Consider the following 16,403-nt stretch of genomic DNA (forward strand, 5'->3'; position numbering starts at 1 on the left):
CTATTTATGTTTTGCCTTTACTCTTCTTAGCCACCTAGAGGGAGAATTGCTCACATAAATTCATTACATTAAAAAAAAAGAAAAAAAAGAAAAAGATTAGCACATGAGGTCATCTACAGGTTGAGTCTGCATTTTTTCTTTCGACCTCTGTTAAGATGAGAGCCATAGAAAGGACTTCACAAATTTTAAACCGATACTAAAAGGGTCGTGTCTAATTATTACTTGCTAAGTCTTACTGAAGTACTTGCTGGTGTAAAGAGAAGAAAGTTCAAAGACAATGCCATATTTTAAGTTAAAAAAAAAATTGCTAGCTTGCTACTGAAAAGAATTGACCAAAATTAGCCCCTGAATGTTTCTCAATCACTTATTTGTTAGTGGTCAAATTCTGAGATAAACTTGCCATGCTCATAGATGCGTCCGCCTTCTCTACAGCCGCAAACTCATCCTTCTCTTAAACGCTTTTTATTCATGGTAATGAAGAGTGCGTGATGAAAAGCATCACTCGACATTTAAGAAGCTACATTTCCAAAAAGGGCCTGATCAAAATTTTTGAGATTGTGCAAAGTACCAGAAGAGGACCTTTAATCTAATAATTAATGCTAATTAATCACTGACTAGATATGCTAACATTTGGAGACATAAATAGCCCGAGAACCAAGAGGAGACTCCTGGTACCCTCTGCTTCACGCAGTGGGGATGGGGTCAGGAGTCTGTCCTTGAAGCTCCTCCTCTGCCTTCTCAACTTCCCCAAACCTCTCATACTGCCCCCCATACCAATACTGGAGGGGGCTCTTCAGACATAGGGTTCCTAGAGAGAGCAATGTGGGAAACAATGAATTAATTCTAGTCCACGTGCTCAGTACTGTTCACTGAGGCTCAGAGACGGAAGAGGTTGCTCAAGGCCATGCTTCTCAGGTCTCCTGTCATCATCAACAAAAGCATTTATAAACTGCTTTCCACGTGTAGGGCCCCATGATAAGCACAGGAACACAGGCATTGAGTTTTCATTGACTGTGTACACACTAAATATCTTGACGAAGACAGAAGAAAGTCAGTTTGTATACTGGTGTCAGCATTTGCTCGTTTAGGGAAAACCTACTTGTGAACACTAGAAAATGTCTCTCTATAGAGACTGTCTTTTTTCCCCCCAATAAGGTTCAGACTTTTTAATTTTATCGTTTCCCTCATCTTACTGCAAAAAACTTACCGAAGGGAAAGACTTTTACAAAGAACAACAGTGTTCTCCCATTAACATTTACTTTAGTTGCTTTGTGACATATCTGTGCAGCTATCCATCCTACTATCCATCTGTCAATATATGTTTTTGATGTATTTCAGAGCAGACTGCAGATAGCAGATAATACTGTATTCTGAAGGAGCAGATTCAGAGAGTCTTCCTACTCCTATCCACAAGGATAGCTAGAAAAAATTTATTAGATTTTTTAAACAAAAAAGCTCATTCTGAACTATGCACACAGGTATCCAATGTACTTCAATCTATAGGCACTATAGAAAGTATGGTAAGTTAGCTCAACATTACTTGATTAATTCGAGTCTACTTGTATTAACCCTGTAGACACTTTCGGTACTCCTCCAAATGTTTGGTTTGTGAAGATAGGGCTATAGATCATAGAGAAATAAGCCTTCTGCTAGAGGTCATCAGGAAAAATTACGTGGAATATTAGCAATAAGCATTTTTTTGTTTGTTTTTCTCTACACTCTAGTATTTCTAAATTATTTCTTCAGTGTAGAAATATGAAAGATTTCTATGCTTCAACTCCCTCATTTATAAAGTGAGTTTTACAATACTATCTTACAGGCTCGTCAGGAGGATCAAATGTGGGGGGGAAAAAAAAAAAACCACGGGAAAACACCGTGTAAAGCCCAATGCGCATCTAAGATAGAATTACAGTTAGTCATCATAATGCATCTGCAAGAAAACACAGCCGAAGACACGGTTCACACTGCTCCGTGGCTCTTCCAAATCAGTCGAAAAGGTTGCAAAGGTAAAAGGGACAGAGCACTGGCCGCTGCCTTCGTTCGGCCCATCGGCACGTCATCTTGTCAAGGATCTAGAAGAACCTTGGTGTATACCACACAGACTTGTTTTCATTAGTGAAGTGTTTGTTTTGGAAAGCATCCCAGCCTTAAAATGATACTTCCATTAGCTGGGCACAGTACCTATAATTACCCATCTTATCTGACCGGTGCCAAACTGTTCTATTTACTGCAACCCATTTACATTGGAGGTTCTCAAAGGGGAGGGAGCCATTCATTCAGTGTATGAGAAGGTGAAGAGAATGTTTATTTCTTGGAATAAACACCTAAAAACAAACTTTGGGTAGAAATTCCTGCAACAAGATATTATCAGGTACGTAAATGACAAGTCTAAAGGTGATGGAAACTCTCTGTTCCCATACAGGAGAGAAATTCTGTTATATAAACATCCTATGTTTATAAGGTGTAATGTAGTATAACCTCCATTTTTGTGTGAGGGTGGACACAAATCAAGAAAGTGAGGAGCAAGGTCAAAGCTAACTAGGGAACCAAGAAAAGACAAAATAAACAGGGAGGCGAGTTCATCATCAATTACTGTTACTGAGAACCTGCCAGATCTCTGGCACTTTATTTTATGCTTAAGGGGGAATTGAATAGAAAGATAAACTTGAAATCACCCTTACCCTCAAAAAGCATCCATTTCACTGAGTTGTTTAGAGAAAACAACTGGGAGACAGAAAAATTAAAAATTGTAAGTGGATGGAATAGGATATGCAAAAAGAAAGAAAGAACCACGGTTTGTGATTCAATTACCAGTTACACTCAACACTGAGCATGTTTACAACGTGGACCACGTCACAGCGATGAGACGACCTCCAAGAGGACACATATAGTTACCCCGCAATTCAAACTACGCTTTTTAGGTAGGAAAAAGAGAATCAGAGGGAAAGACTGGCTGTGCCCATTGAAAGGAGAGGGTTCCTTGGCCCACGAAGTCTACTTGTCTGGCAAGAAGGTACCGTAAACATACTGACATGGTTGCATCAAGCTGTCATCCTCTGACGCCGCTAAACATTCCAAATGCGTGAGTTAAGTTCCCTAATTTGGTTCCATATTTATGAAGCAATCTTCTAATCACGTTTATAATTTAGCATCCAATAGGACACATGTACCAGGAGAAAAGAAGCCGTCTCTAAGGGTCAAGAACTTGTTTGCCCTCCTAGTGAGATTTCTTGTAATTACAACAAATTGAGGTGTCTGTGCATGGACATATGCACATACGCATATTATACATAAACACACACACATATTCAATATGTATTTCTAAAAGAAACTCTGGAAAATTTGAAGTTATGGCAATGCAGCTATCTAGATATTTGGGTGAAAGTTTGTATCCTAATAAAATTTTACCGTACTCTAAATTAGAACCATGTAAATATTTTTACTGTGCTATTTGGTAGTATTGTTTATTTCTTCAGTTCAATCAACACATGTTGCTTAACTGCTGATGGCTCCTCATTTGCCTTACCTGACTGTCCAGGGGGAGGGGCACCTGATGATCCACGCGGTAGACAAAGAAACACAGTGAGAACGGCAGCTCTGTTCCCAGCGCATGGCTCAGTGGCGATGGGTTTGGGTGCCCCCTAAAAAAAAAACAAAAAACAAACAAAAAAAAACCAACTCCTTTTAAATTTGCATAATGGACATGACATTGCTATTTTACTTTTCTCCTATCTATGCTTCAGTCAACTAAGCTGTATATTCCCAATGGTTGGGACACGGCATGCTGCATTTTCTTAATAGTTTAATATTTTCTTGTAGTTAATATGCATTTTTTGTAATGGTAGTCATTAACAGTTAGAGGACATTTTTCTTGGTGACTTTTATCAGTACATATTTGTGCAATTTTTGAAAAGTACTCTTTGCTTTGTCCTATTTTTAGCTTGTTTTTTTTTCTTTAATAGACTTTATTATTATTATTTTTTGAGACATTTTAGGTTCATAGCAAATTATGAGGAAGGTACAGAGATTTTCCATATACCCATTCCCCCACATGTGCATGCCTCTCGCATTATCAACATCCTCCACCAGAGTGCTTTATGTGTTACAACTGATGACTCTCCATCGACACATCACAATCACACAGAGTCCACAGGTTACATTAGAGTTCACTCTTGTTGGTTTGGACAAATGTATAATGACATGTACCCATCATACAGGGTAGTTTCGCTGCCCTAAAAATTCTCTGAGCTCCACCTATTCACCCCATCCCCCTCTCTCTATCCCTAGAAACCAGTGATCTTTTCACTGTCTCTATAGTTTTGATATCGTTTTAGTGTAGAAATGGTGGTTTGGGCTATTTCGCTCAAAAAACTGAAGATATGGTTGACATATCCAAGGGACATCTATGTATAAAGGCAAAATTGAATAGAAGAAAACATACCACTGCTTTAATTATTATAACAGATTAGTTTTGCTTTGTTTTTTTTTCCACTGACGACATTTGAACTTTTCAGAAGACATAGAGACACATGTAGTCATTCACCTAGGATATTTTGGAATGCTACCATATCTAGAAAGTTTAATGGGGCATTAAAGATAAAATATGTCCCCTTTCGTGTAAAACTTTAACTGAAATTTCTGGTGACAACGGTTTTATGTGGTTATAAGGGATTTCTCCTTTATGGCAACATAAATCTCATGTTTTAAAATTATCTGCATATAGATACATTTTGGGAGTTTTCAAAAAAAGGTGAAAGTGGCCATGATGTTAGAAGAAAAGGGCATAAAAATCTTCCAAGAAAAGGCTGTAGGCCATAGTGCGATACTTGTATCAAGTTACATGATTTATGGTTTTACACTTTAAAGCTTACATTTAACTTAACAGACTTATTTTTGAAAATGTTAAGTCAAAATCAGCATACGTGCATAGACATTCTCCAATGAGGTAAATATTTAGAGAATAGGCTTGTCATATTCCAAGGCTAAAAAATATATATACTATGAATTTTTCGAACCATATTTCTAGGCTACTGAAATTTATTCTAATTTAATAAATGTAAAATATATGTAAAGGTCAATTGGTTAAAATATACTAAGAAAAAATAAAATGAATTTAGGTTAAAGGATGGTGATACATTAGAAATATCAAAATCTCTTTTAATACACCTAAGAAATAAGCTATCTTTTCTCTATCAGGCAAGGTTTTCTTAGCGGTTTTGTTGTTAAGCTTTTGATGCAATAACTAGCACCATTCAAAATATCCAAAGTCATGTTAAAATATTTGATTACGAAAATTAGACGAGAAGACTTTTATGATTACAACAAAATAAAATGAAAAACAGTTAAACAGCGGTCGCTGGTTTTGGCGATTTAGAAAAACAAGAAACAATTTGAGAGAACATCAGTGGATATTGTTGTTAGGCTACCTTTCTGCTGTTTTTAACACTAGAAGAAAAGATTTGAAACATTAAATGCTGATACCTAAAGCACCAACTGAAGAGAAAAATTAGTAAAAAAAGACCGCAAATTTCAGGTGGAAAATGACTTAATTATTTACTACTTTACACTTCAGAGATGCAACAACAGATAAAGACAGTGTAGAAATATCTTCACCGTGAAAAGGAATTAAGCTTCCACCAAAGCCGCTTCCACAAAAATCTTCCTTAAAATCATTTTCTAACTCTTAATTCTACTGCTATTGTACAGAAAACTTCAGAAATTTCTTTGTATTGATAAACTATATGAAAGGAGATTATAATTCTATTTGAAAATCAAATTGGCTTACAACCTTGTCTATTTTGGGCTATAAAATTTTCATAAAAGGATATTAGCAAAAATATGAATTATTCATATTTAAAATATTAGTGACTACCACAGCTCTTTGACAGTCTGGCAGGAATTCATGTCATTAAAAAAATTATTTCCAAAGAATCTGTGACAAATCTCATTTTCAATACAGATTTTTAATTAAGAAAGAAAAAAAACCCTTTACAGCACTGAATTTTGCAACAGAAAACAACAAAACTGCAGGAATGATATTTCTAATACCTTGAGGTTTGTCGGTTGGTTCAGTCATAAACACATGACCACGAATGAAAATCATTTCACAATGAAATAATATGTTCACTGAAGTATACAATTTATCCTGCTTTTCCATGGCTGCCTTTGAAAGAGATAAGGCATGGGTTTGTTTGCCCACAGCACTTGGCAAGCGTGAGTTACTTCAAGGCATTTACATATTTGTTGTATTGCAAGAAGATGGTGATAGACCGACCATGCCAGAAAACGTCACTGACAGTTATGTAATTAGCAGTCATTGTCTATTGAGCATGCAGCACTTTTACAAAAGACTTCGTTCACTCTAGTGTTGTAAAAACTATCAAACTCACATTATCAAATTCTGGTTTTGGGGGGTAACGGCGCTATGATAAACGGTCTCTGCTCTTTAGCTATTAAAGACGAACAAGTTATCAGAGAAGCTTCTAGAATCATAAGGAGTTTCAAGATTACAGGTCTTAAAATTCATAATGACACGTTCCAAAAGTGAGGCCACCACGTTGATCTGTCCTGGGTAAATACTGCTGCAAGAATCACTGGCTATTTGGAGGACACCAACGAGCAAAGTTGGCTGCTGCTTGTTCCTGCCTCCACTGTCCCTCTCGAAGTGACTAACTGGGGGATTCGCTTCTCAAAATCACACAAATCGAGTTTGACACTGAAAATCCTAACTGCAGAAGCTAGGGGGTTAACAGATTTATCTGACAGCCTTGGAACAGCCATTACAATTTAAGTAGGGTTTACTGCAATTCTTTAGGACTCGAAAGATATAAAATACGTTATTGCCTATCTCAAAAACTTTTAGTGGTTCCAAAGTAGGGCCTGTAGACTCAAATTCCTTTAAGACCCAGGTGGGTAAAAATAATACCTAACACTTATTAAGTGCTTACGATATGCCTTGTGCTATGCACTGTGCTGACATGGGTTTTATCCTATCCCATGTGGCAGAGACTATTCCTATTTTACAAATGACGACACTGAAGCTCAAATATTTAAGTGACTTAATTAAGTTTGCAGACCTAATAGGTGACAAAACCAGGATGTGGAACGATGAAGTCGATCTTCTGAGCTTGTATGCGTAACTACTATGTAACTGCCTATAAAAGGTAAGAAGACTGTCTTAACTTCTAGAATAACCCAACAAAAACTGGTGAGCGCTACAGTAAACTGGAAAGTATGAGTTTCCTTTAAAGACATCAAATCTCAAAATTTTTGCTGCTGAAAGGACAGTCTATGGGAAGAAATGATCTGAGGGCTGCCACTCTATGATCTGTGTGAGACAGAGTCCAAAGTGGCATTTCAGGGCTGCCAGGCCCTTGCGTCTACCCATGCATCAAACTTTTTTATTCTGCACAAGTTCTGTGTTTTAGTCAACGTTAGTGCTCATGGTTTAAAAGCTGTGCCCAGGGTTTCCATAATATGTGCCTTCGTCACTCATAACATTCCTCCTGTCTAACAGATTCTTCCTACAGCTTTCTGACTTTCTTAAAATTATATACTCTCAAAGCCAACTCAACCGGGAAGGTTTTCCCTGGTCTGAGGGATTTAGTCTCTCCCTCTGTTGTTTTTTAATTGGCCCTCTTCACATTCTACCTTGAATGGCACCTGGGTAAATGTCCTGTCTTCCCACTGGAACAAGCTGAGGGCAGGTCCAGTTTCTCATCAATCTCTATTGACCTTATGCTCACTTCCTCTCTCTGAAATACCTAAATATGGCTCCTGTTACACCTTTTGTGGACTTAACGTCTCCCAGTCTTTGACTACAGGTATTGATGTATTTGTTATATATCACTGTTAGATTCCTACTCCTCCAGAGAAGGTATCATGTTGAATTCTTCTTTGCCTCACCTACAGCATCTACCAGAGTACATTTTGCACATGGTAAGTGAGTGAGTGAATGAAAGAATAAATAAAATTGTCACATGGTAAGATAGCTGGGAGGCGTGGCTCAGATTTATCCCAATTATGGATATTAAAGGGACAATAAAACACTGAAAAATATTATTTACTAACATTTACTGAGTAGTTGCTAGGTACCGAGTACTGTGCTAAGCATTTTACATGCATTATTTTCTTTTTTCTACAAAAGAAGAAGTTGAAATTCAGAGATGTCAGATAATATTCTCAGGGTAACACAGCTGGTGGGGTGGTGGATCCAGGACTGGAACTTAGATCTGTATGATTCTAGTAGCTTGGTTCTTAACCACTATACGATGCCACTAATAAAATATAGCTTAAGAAGCCAAGGAGCCTCTCATTCTCTCAGCTTGGCTATTAATAGTAGGAACCAACTTAAGATACCAGTTATAAATATTATATGCACATACCTGCTCCATTTCTGGCCAGGGGTCAGAACACCTGAGTTCTAGGACCAGTTCTGCCACTATCGAGCTGTGTGATCCTGACTATGTTACTAAGTAAATTTCCCCAATTGGAGAAAGTAGGTTGGATGATTTTTAGGGTCCCTTTAACATTCTGTGACTATGATTTATGGACAACCTCCAGAACGTGTGGCATATCAATATCTAACATGTTGTTTAAGTACAGTGAAATTTGAAATTTCTAATCCTTAGTAATTTTTTTCCTGTCCAGATACTTTAAATGACACGTCTAATTTTTAAGGCACATTATTATACCATATGATGAATACATCACATAAGGCTAAATGACCACCACTGCATGCCAAAAAAGCAATTAGAAGATTGAATCAAGGAATTAAGGATTAATGTGGATGTGTTATACCTGTCAGCAGTAATAAGTGTTTTGACAAGGACAGAATAAAGTCTGACAGTATGTACAAATACTAATCTGATATACGAGTGAAATATTAAAAATGCAAACAACTGCACATTAATCACTAACATTCCCTACTAAAACACTTTTCAGGCTATTCTTATCAAAATCCATCTATAAACAAAGGAGTCTTTTTCAACAGCTTGCATGACGTGGTATTTGCAGTTTAATGAATGTTTATATTGATATGAAATTTAGTTTTTAGTCACATTAGTAAAATAGAATTAATTTAGTAAGCATGGAATTAAGTCAGCCTGATGGCTTGGCTCACAGCTAATCAAGTGTGTTGATTCCATCGGATCAACAAAAATTAAGATTCCAGATCTCAGAAACGGATTCTCTGATTTTTGTTTAGACTTGGGAAGAGACAGAAATAAAAATCATATTCTTTCCTTACTTACTTTTTGGTTTTCATAAAATGATAAAGGAAAAAATACATTAACTGACTTCACTTGCTGGAAGAATTCATATTAATAAAAAAAATTCAGCTGGTGGACACTCGCAAAACCATGGTTAAACTGCATTGGAAGCAAATTCAAAGAGAATAAAGTATTACAAGTGGAAGTAGGTAAAAGAATAAGACATAATATTCACAGAATCGATATGCTGCTTCTGAGGTGTTCTAATTGTAAACCTAATTTTCCTGTCATTTCAAATGTTTTCCTTTGTTGAAATGTCTCCACGTTCAGTCCTGTTCTCATTTTCTCACCACACACATAACACGCTCACGTACACACACATTTAAGACCTATGGTATGATATCCAGCTTCACTGTATTTTGCTGCAATTTTAATGATGTGGCATTGACTTGGGGAAGCTGCATTGTGATAGCTGTAGTTTTGTTACCTATTTTTTCACAGGTATTCAGGTCCCAGAAAAATGAGAATATTATCTCTCTTTTTTTGCAACATATAATCATGCTTTGCCCTGAGCCCGCCAATAAATGTGAATGTTAATAGGGGGTGACTTTGAACAGAGTATCTTTAAAAGTTGGTTCCTGACAGTACTTTTTCCAAACATGAAATGGATTATCTATTAAATAATTGCCATAATTAGATTTTTAACAACCCTTTCTCTATAGCACAGTATAAAGAGAAACCTAACCAGTATATGTATATCATATATTAATTTAAAAAATGGGGCCACTTTCCTGACCTCAACAAGTACTGCTAAGTGTGAGAGACGAATGTCCCTGCCAGATCAGTTGACTTTCCGTCTTGCTTAAACCCCGCCCTGTGCTGTCATTCAAGCCATTCCATCCATCCAGACTGCTGGCCGGCATCCACCATTTCTGCAAGATTGGGCTGAAAACTCGGCACCTACAAGAAGCCATCCCAGGTCATCCAAGGCCACTCCAGGACTAAGAGAGCAACCTTCAGCAACCACTGCCTTGTTCAAGGCCCCCGCTCTCATGTTGTTGCTCAATTCACTTAATCTCAAGTTCCTCTTCCGTCAAATGGAGCTAACGATACCTTCCTCTTGTTAGGTGGATCAAAGGAGTTAACATAATTATGCACAGTATATATCTATACGTATAAAGTATGGCACGCAGTACTTGGTAAAAAGCAGCTATCATCGTCATGCCATTTCTCCCAGTTTCCACTTCGCCTTAGAACTGTTTTTTGTTCTACCTTGAAGAACATGTTCAACTCAAAAAATAAACTAATTGAGGGCATGAACCGTATTTTTAAAATCTCTATTAAAGGATTAAAATGTATTAGTTAAGAAATTCAGCTTCTAGGAGAGTTTACTGATGGCTAACGGGGTGGGGAAAATGTGGTCTCACTGCCAAACTTCCACATGTCACATCAGCACTGCCACTGGGTATCTGACTGTTTTCCCCACTTTTGTTCCCTGCTTTTATCAGGGAGTCTGACTGTCCGTAAACACTGTGAGTAAACTTTCCCTGGCACCTAAGACTGTGCTGTTCCAATAACAGAGTTCGTGGGTAAATGGGTATTTGTTTCTTCTTTTCCAAATTGTGCATAAAGTAAATCTCTAAATTTGGGGGCAGAGAGGTATAAACCGAAGCTCAAGGTATAGCAGAGAGATATAAACAAGTAGAAAAAGGTAGAAAAATCAAGATCTTGGTATTTACTCTCCATGCTGGTCCACTCCAAATCACATTTATGCAAACTGTGATCTCTGCAATGCAGCTGATAGATCGATTCAATTAAAAGGTAAATGTGCCAGGCCTCCCGCTGGCAACGGGGGTCTAAAGGGCTGCAGGGGCACAGTGCCTGCCCTGGTGGAGCTTCCTTCAGGGCAATCTAGCTGATTGCAACTGTGACTAAATTAGAGCCACATGCGATCACAGAGCTCTGGGGGTGGGAGGTGGAGGGAGGCAGAGAAAGTGCCAGCTCTTCTGCTGGGGAAGGACTTTACCTTGCAGAGGATGACTAGGAGTTTATTAGGAGAAAGAGGAAGGGCGGAGAATTTCTGGCAGAAGGAAGAGTGTGAATGCAGAGGTGTGAAGGCACGCATGGCTTTTTAATTGCCAAAGAAGTTCATTGCGGATGAAGCCTAGGAAGTGTTCAGTAGACTGAGATAGAAGAGGCCATACATAGAGGAATATGAAATCCGGGTCCCTCGCCAGCCCCTTCGCACTCTTCCTGGCCATTACTGGGATTATCACTACCTGCTGAGAAAGGATGCTCAGATGCTCAGGTGGAACTCGACACGTGCACATCACCCCTTCATCAAGACACAGTGCAAAGCATCCCAAAAGGACACCCACAGACCTTTCTCTATCAGGGGCTCACAGTGCTCTTTTGTTACACTATTGGTCAAAACTGTTACACCAAGTGAACATTAAATTAAAACATTTATTTCTGAAACTTCAATCATAAAACTAAATCAAGAAGCGCTATGAAAAGTAACTGTCAGCAGAAAGAATAAAAGTGCAGATATGGCAATATTCTTAATGAAGAATCAAATGTTAATAGATCCAGCATAATAAATGACTTTCTGCTATGATTATTATACCATTCACAGCCTATTCTAAGTAACAGAAGCATGGTCAAAACGCTGAATGAAGAGCTTATTTGACTTGTTGCAAACACATGTATGAAATTACTATGCAGAAAAACCTACCTGGATATTTTAGAGATTGAGTCATTCTGGATAATAGAGTTTTCCCAGAAACCTGGACATTAACCCTATAAGGACTAAGCCTTTCCTATTTTGAGGATTTTTAAAATTAATGTGAGATCTCTTAAATATCCATTTCTTTATTTCTCACCCAGATTATAATATACTAAACATAATTTAACACTGTCTTGATGTCACGTGATCACCATTATGATGATCAGCTTTCACAGTATGCTGCAGATAAACAGAGGTGCAAATGTATGTTTGAATATGTATATTATAGCTATAGCCCTAGGGATTCCTTTTTTCTTTCTTCCTTTCTTTTTTTCTAAGAAGTCACCAATGCCAGCTTGCTTTTTGCTTATTTGTCTCTTTACATAAAAGCAACCTAAAGACATGCAGCTGCCAGGGAGTAACACGGCCATTTTTGTTTGTTTGTTTGTTTGTTTTCCCCTGTAAAATCCATCAACGATGCAAAGATCGCAGTGACTCCCCAATATCTTCTCTCCTGTTGCTATCAGGGCGCTGTGACCCATCAGCTTCAAGCACTGCCCGATTTGTATCACCAGTTCCATGGACCACAGACATCTTCTTGACAGTTCGTGATAGTTCTCCTATGTCTCTTGAAGTTTGTGGCCAGAAGAGCCTCCAAAATTTCAAGAATTTTGAAAATAGTGTTTGGGAGTAATTTTGTTATAAAGTCTATATATACTTCATCAGGCCCAAATGACTTTCCTGCATGTGATACAGACTTGGGTTCACATCTTGTGGGGTCTTGGGCAAATCAGTTAGCTATTCCACATCTCAGCTTCTTCATACGGAAAATAGAGTTTATAATACCAACCTTGCAAGTTACTCTGAAGACTATAAAAGATAATATATGGATGAGGCATTTAACATCGTACCTGGCAAGAAGTAGGTGTTTAAATTTTTATGTTAGGTCAAATCACTTGCAAATGCAATTTTCGTTAGTCAAAGCCAGTTGAATAGCAGCCATTTTATCTGTGACCACCTTCTAGTTCCCTTCCGCTTTGTTTTAGTGATTTGCGGTAGGGCAGTAGGGAGATTTATATGCCCCGACATTTTCTTGTCTCTCCCTCCCGGGTCCTTCCATTCTCTCAGACTTGCTTCCAAAGTATGGGACTTGTATATTCCAGCCTGTGCATCAAAGTTGGAACCAAGCTCCAAGGTGATGGATACAGGTGGTGGAAGGTTCAGGGTAAAAAGCCATTTAAAAAAGGTAAATATTCTATGGAAAACTTTCTGCACATACAGTGAAAAGAGAGCTATCTTATAGGTGAACATGCTTAAGAAATGTTCCTAAATGTGCTTTTACATATCTCTGTTACCGTGAAGCCTCTGTGTTCACTAGCAATGCTCACAGTTATTTGCTAGATTAAAATTTCCTTAATTTTATAATCAAGAGGACTAAGGGAGAGAAAATGAGAGTGGACAGCAGGCAGAGGATGCTTTTGCAGGACCATAGGGGTCCCCAGGCGGTCATCCAGGTCCCTCCCAGGCTATCTGGAATCCGCAGAGCAGGCCTGCCGTCCTGAAACATGGGACTTCTTATGTGACCAAGCCGAATACATCCGCATTCCTTTTGGCCTTTTCCTCAAACAGTTTGATTGTGTTAACTCAACTCCTCCCTCAGAGCTTGCTTCAGAAAGCGAAGTATGTAAAAGGGATTAAAATATCTCTCTAAATCCGTTTTCTCCCCAAAGCTCCTTTTTCAGTATGACTAAAAATTAACAGTCAGACTGTGTAATGATCTGTCCTTCTCCTGGTTTTACTCATTAGTAGGACCAACTCCCTCTTGGTCCTACGAGCTGTCTGTCGAATTGATTGAGCCTTCGAGGAGCCTTCTGTCAATGGGCGTGGCCTGCTGCACACATCCGGCTGGCCCGGTTTCTTTAAAGAGGCGGCAGGTTCATTAAAAGATACCTAGAACAAATAAAGGCACTGACAAGGAAACAAATCTCGTTATTTCCTTGCTTGGTCTCTGCAGTGGGTTAAACAGTGACCCCCCGAAACTTCATGCCCACCCAGACGGTGACTGTTTGGAAACAGGGCCTTTGCAGAAGTAATTACTTAAGACCAAGTCACACTGGATTAGGGTAGATCTGGTGTCCTTGAGAGGAGATGTCAAACAGAGGTGACACAAAGAAGAGAACTCCAAGAGGATGGAGACAGAGGCGGAGACTGGACTACGGAACTACGAGCCAAGAAATGCCAACGTTGGTGGGCAGCTACCGGAAGCTGGGAGCGGCGCGTGGAGCAAATCCTCCCTCAGGGCCTCCTGAAAAAACACACCCTTCCAGCCTCCAGAAGTATGAGAAGGTAAATCTCTGTTGTTTTACACCACCAAGTTCACGGTAATTTGTTATGGCGGCCCTGGTCCCCAGCCACAGTCTGACCCCGAATGGAATGGCCGGAGAGGACTGATTGGCTGCCATCCTTTTCTGCTGTTTTGGAAATGATCACGAAGTATAATACTGAAGTATAATACTGTGACTAATACCAATCCCTCGGGGTGTTTCTTTTATTTGGGGGTTGTTCGAACTACTTTCGTTTGAGAAATAAGCCACATATCAAATAGCATGCCAAATGTCAATGGGGGAAATTCACTTACTTATGGGAGTTTTGTGATCGTCATAAAATTCATGACATTCATAAAACTGGAAATAGTCTTAGACTATAGACATAGTATACGTTTTACATCAGGTTTCCTAGGAAACAGATTCTGAGACTCCAAGACTTGTGTGCAGGAGGTTTATTGAGAAGTGCCCTCAGTAATGACATCTGTGTGGGGTGATGGAAGCAGAGATGGGCAGAGGGAGAAGTTAGTCCGTGATGTGGTTGTAACAGAGGCCTCTGCCTGAGTGGGGTGGTCCTTTGGAGTTGTACCAAATCGAGGCAAGAGACCAAGCCCTCGAACATCCCCATGGATGCCGGTTGTCACCAAACAGGTGGTATAATGCTGGGTGCGGCAGCTTCTTTAAGCAGAGGGCAATTTCTGGAGAGCGACTCAGCGGTGAGCTGTGAAAATAAGAGACTCAGCCCTGAAGGGGCATCTAGGCAGCACATCCCAGCCCCACCGCGTATTCGTAATTCTAATAAAAAAAAAATACCGTTGTCAGCTAAGAGACTGACTTTGCCCAGACTCACAGACAATATGTTATGGCCCAAATAAGGTTATTAGACATGCACACTTTTGTTTCTCACGAGGTTTTATGAAGCTGCTGCATTATCGCCATCACTAATCTTTCCGTAAGAATGCTTGCTCTTCTGAACCATGGTTTTCCTCTTTAATTTTCCTGCCTTGGCTAGCAACTATGAGGGTAATTTTTCTCTTCAAAAAAAGGGCAAGAATTCTGATCTCAGTGCTAACTCCACGGCTAGGTCAATAGTCTAAAGAACCGAGAAAGTGCGGCTTACCCTTCACACTTACTTTTTTCCCAAATGACTCAATGCATCTTATTTTCTGTTAAGTCATGAAGCTTCCTGGGAAAGAGGTCGTCCTTATTTTGCATGCCGGCGCAGTGGAAGATGAGATAATTAATACTGCTGAGGTTTTATAAAAAGTCCAAAGGAATGGCAGAGAAGATACCAGTTACTTCTGTTTGTCTGCTCAGTCATACTCTCTTTCGGTAAACTGCCAATTTGTGTGGCCCTTCTCTAATAAGGGCAACGATTATTCATTGACCACTTATTATTTATTGAGCATTCCCTTGGGCAGAGGGAGTATTGGAACTAAAAAGCAGTTACTGGACACTGTGCTAAATACCAATACAGGCTCCAAGTATTAGCAAGATGGCACAATTTTTTGAACCCAGAACGTGATTAAGTCATATTTAGTTGTAAAGCAACTGCTATGAACTAAATCTTTTGAGGTACGAGGTAACAAAACTGTAGCACCACAGCACAGACATCCAATCTGAGAAAAAGAAACCAATGATGATGCTTTCCTTATATAAATTCCGAACCTAACAGTAGCTACGTGTCTACTGGCAAGCTCATTCTGTTCTGAGCAAGTAGAAACTAATCATATTACCTAACTTAATACCTTAATAGTTGACGGTTTCATTTCTTAGGCTACAAGAATAAAGCGGCAGATATTCTGGACTGGTTCTGACCCGCAGAGAACTGAACGAGGATGCGATGATGAACTACCAAAGGCATGACCATGCTCTTTTAGAATTTATAATGCTGGACAAATGCAATCCATTTGTCCTGCAGACACTTTTTTAAAGCACATACTTGGAGTAGGACTGTTTCAGGCACTAGGCATAACGCAGCGAACCAGACAGATAAGATCTTTCCCATCACAGAAGGGAAAAGAATGATTAAGAAACAAATAACTATGTGACCTAATCACAAAGACAAAGTGGTCAGCAGTTTATCAGAGCACGTGAAGCGGCACCACGAGTGAAAAACCAACGAATGGACTCGGGAAATGTAGG

At 39.0% G+C, this 16,403-nt stretch overlaps 1 protein-coding gene across 1 annotated transcript in view; it reads right to left on the minus strand.

The window, feature by feature from the left end:
• Window positions 1–16,403, minus strand: part of ATRNL1 (attractin like 1) — a 548,298-nt gene that overhangs the window by 83,957 nt on the left and 447,938 nt on the right. Inside the window, exon 28 of the mRNA XM_006920939.3 lies at window positions 3,527–3,641. Within this exon, the coding sequence (XP_006921001.2) occupies window positions 3,527–3,641 (115 nt within the window). The remainder of the gene's footprint in view (window positions 1–3,526; window positions 3,642–16,403) is intronic.

Source organism: Pteropus alecto, unplaced genomic scaffold, assembly GCF_000325575.1.
Source record: "Pteropus alecto unplaced genomic scaffold, ASM32557v1 scaffold177, whole genome shotgun sequence".
Lineage (NCBI taxonomy): Eukaryota > Metazoa > Chordata > Mammalia > Chiroptera > Pteropodidae > Pteropus > Pteropus alecto.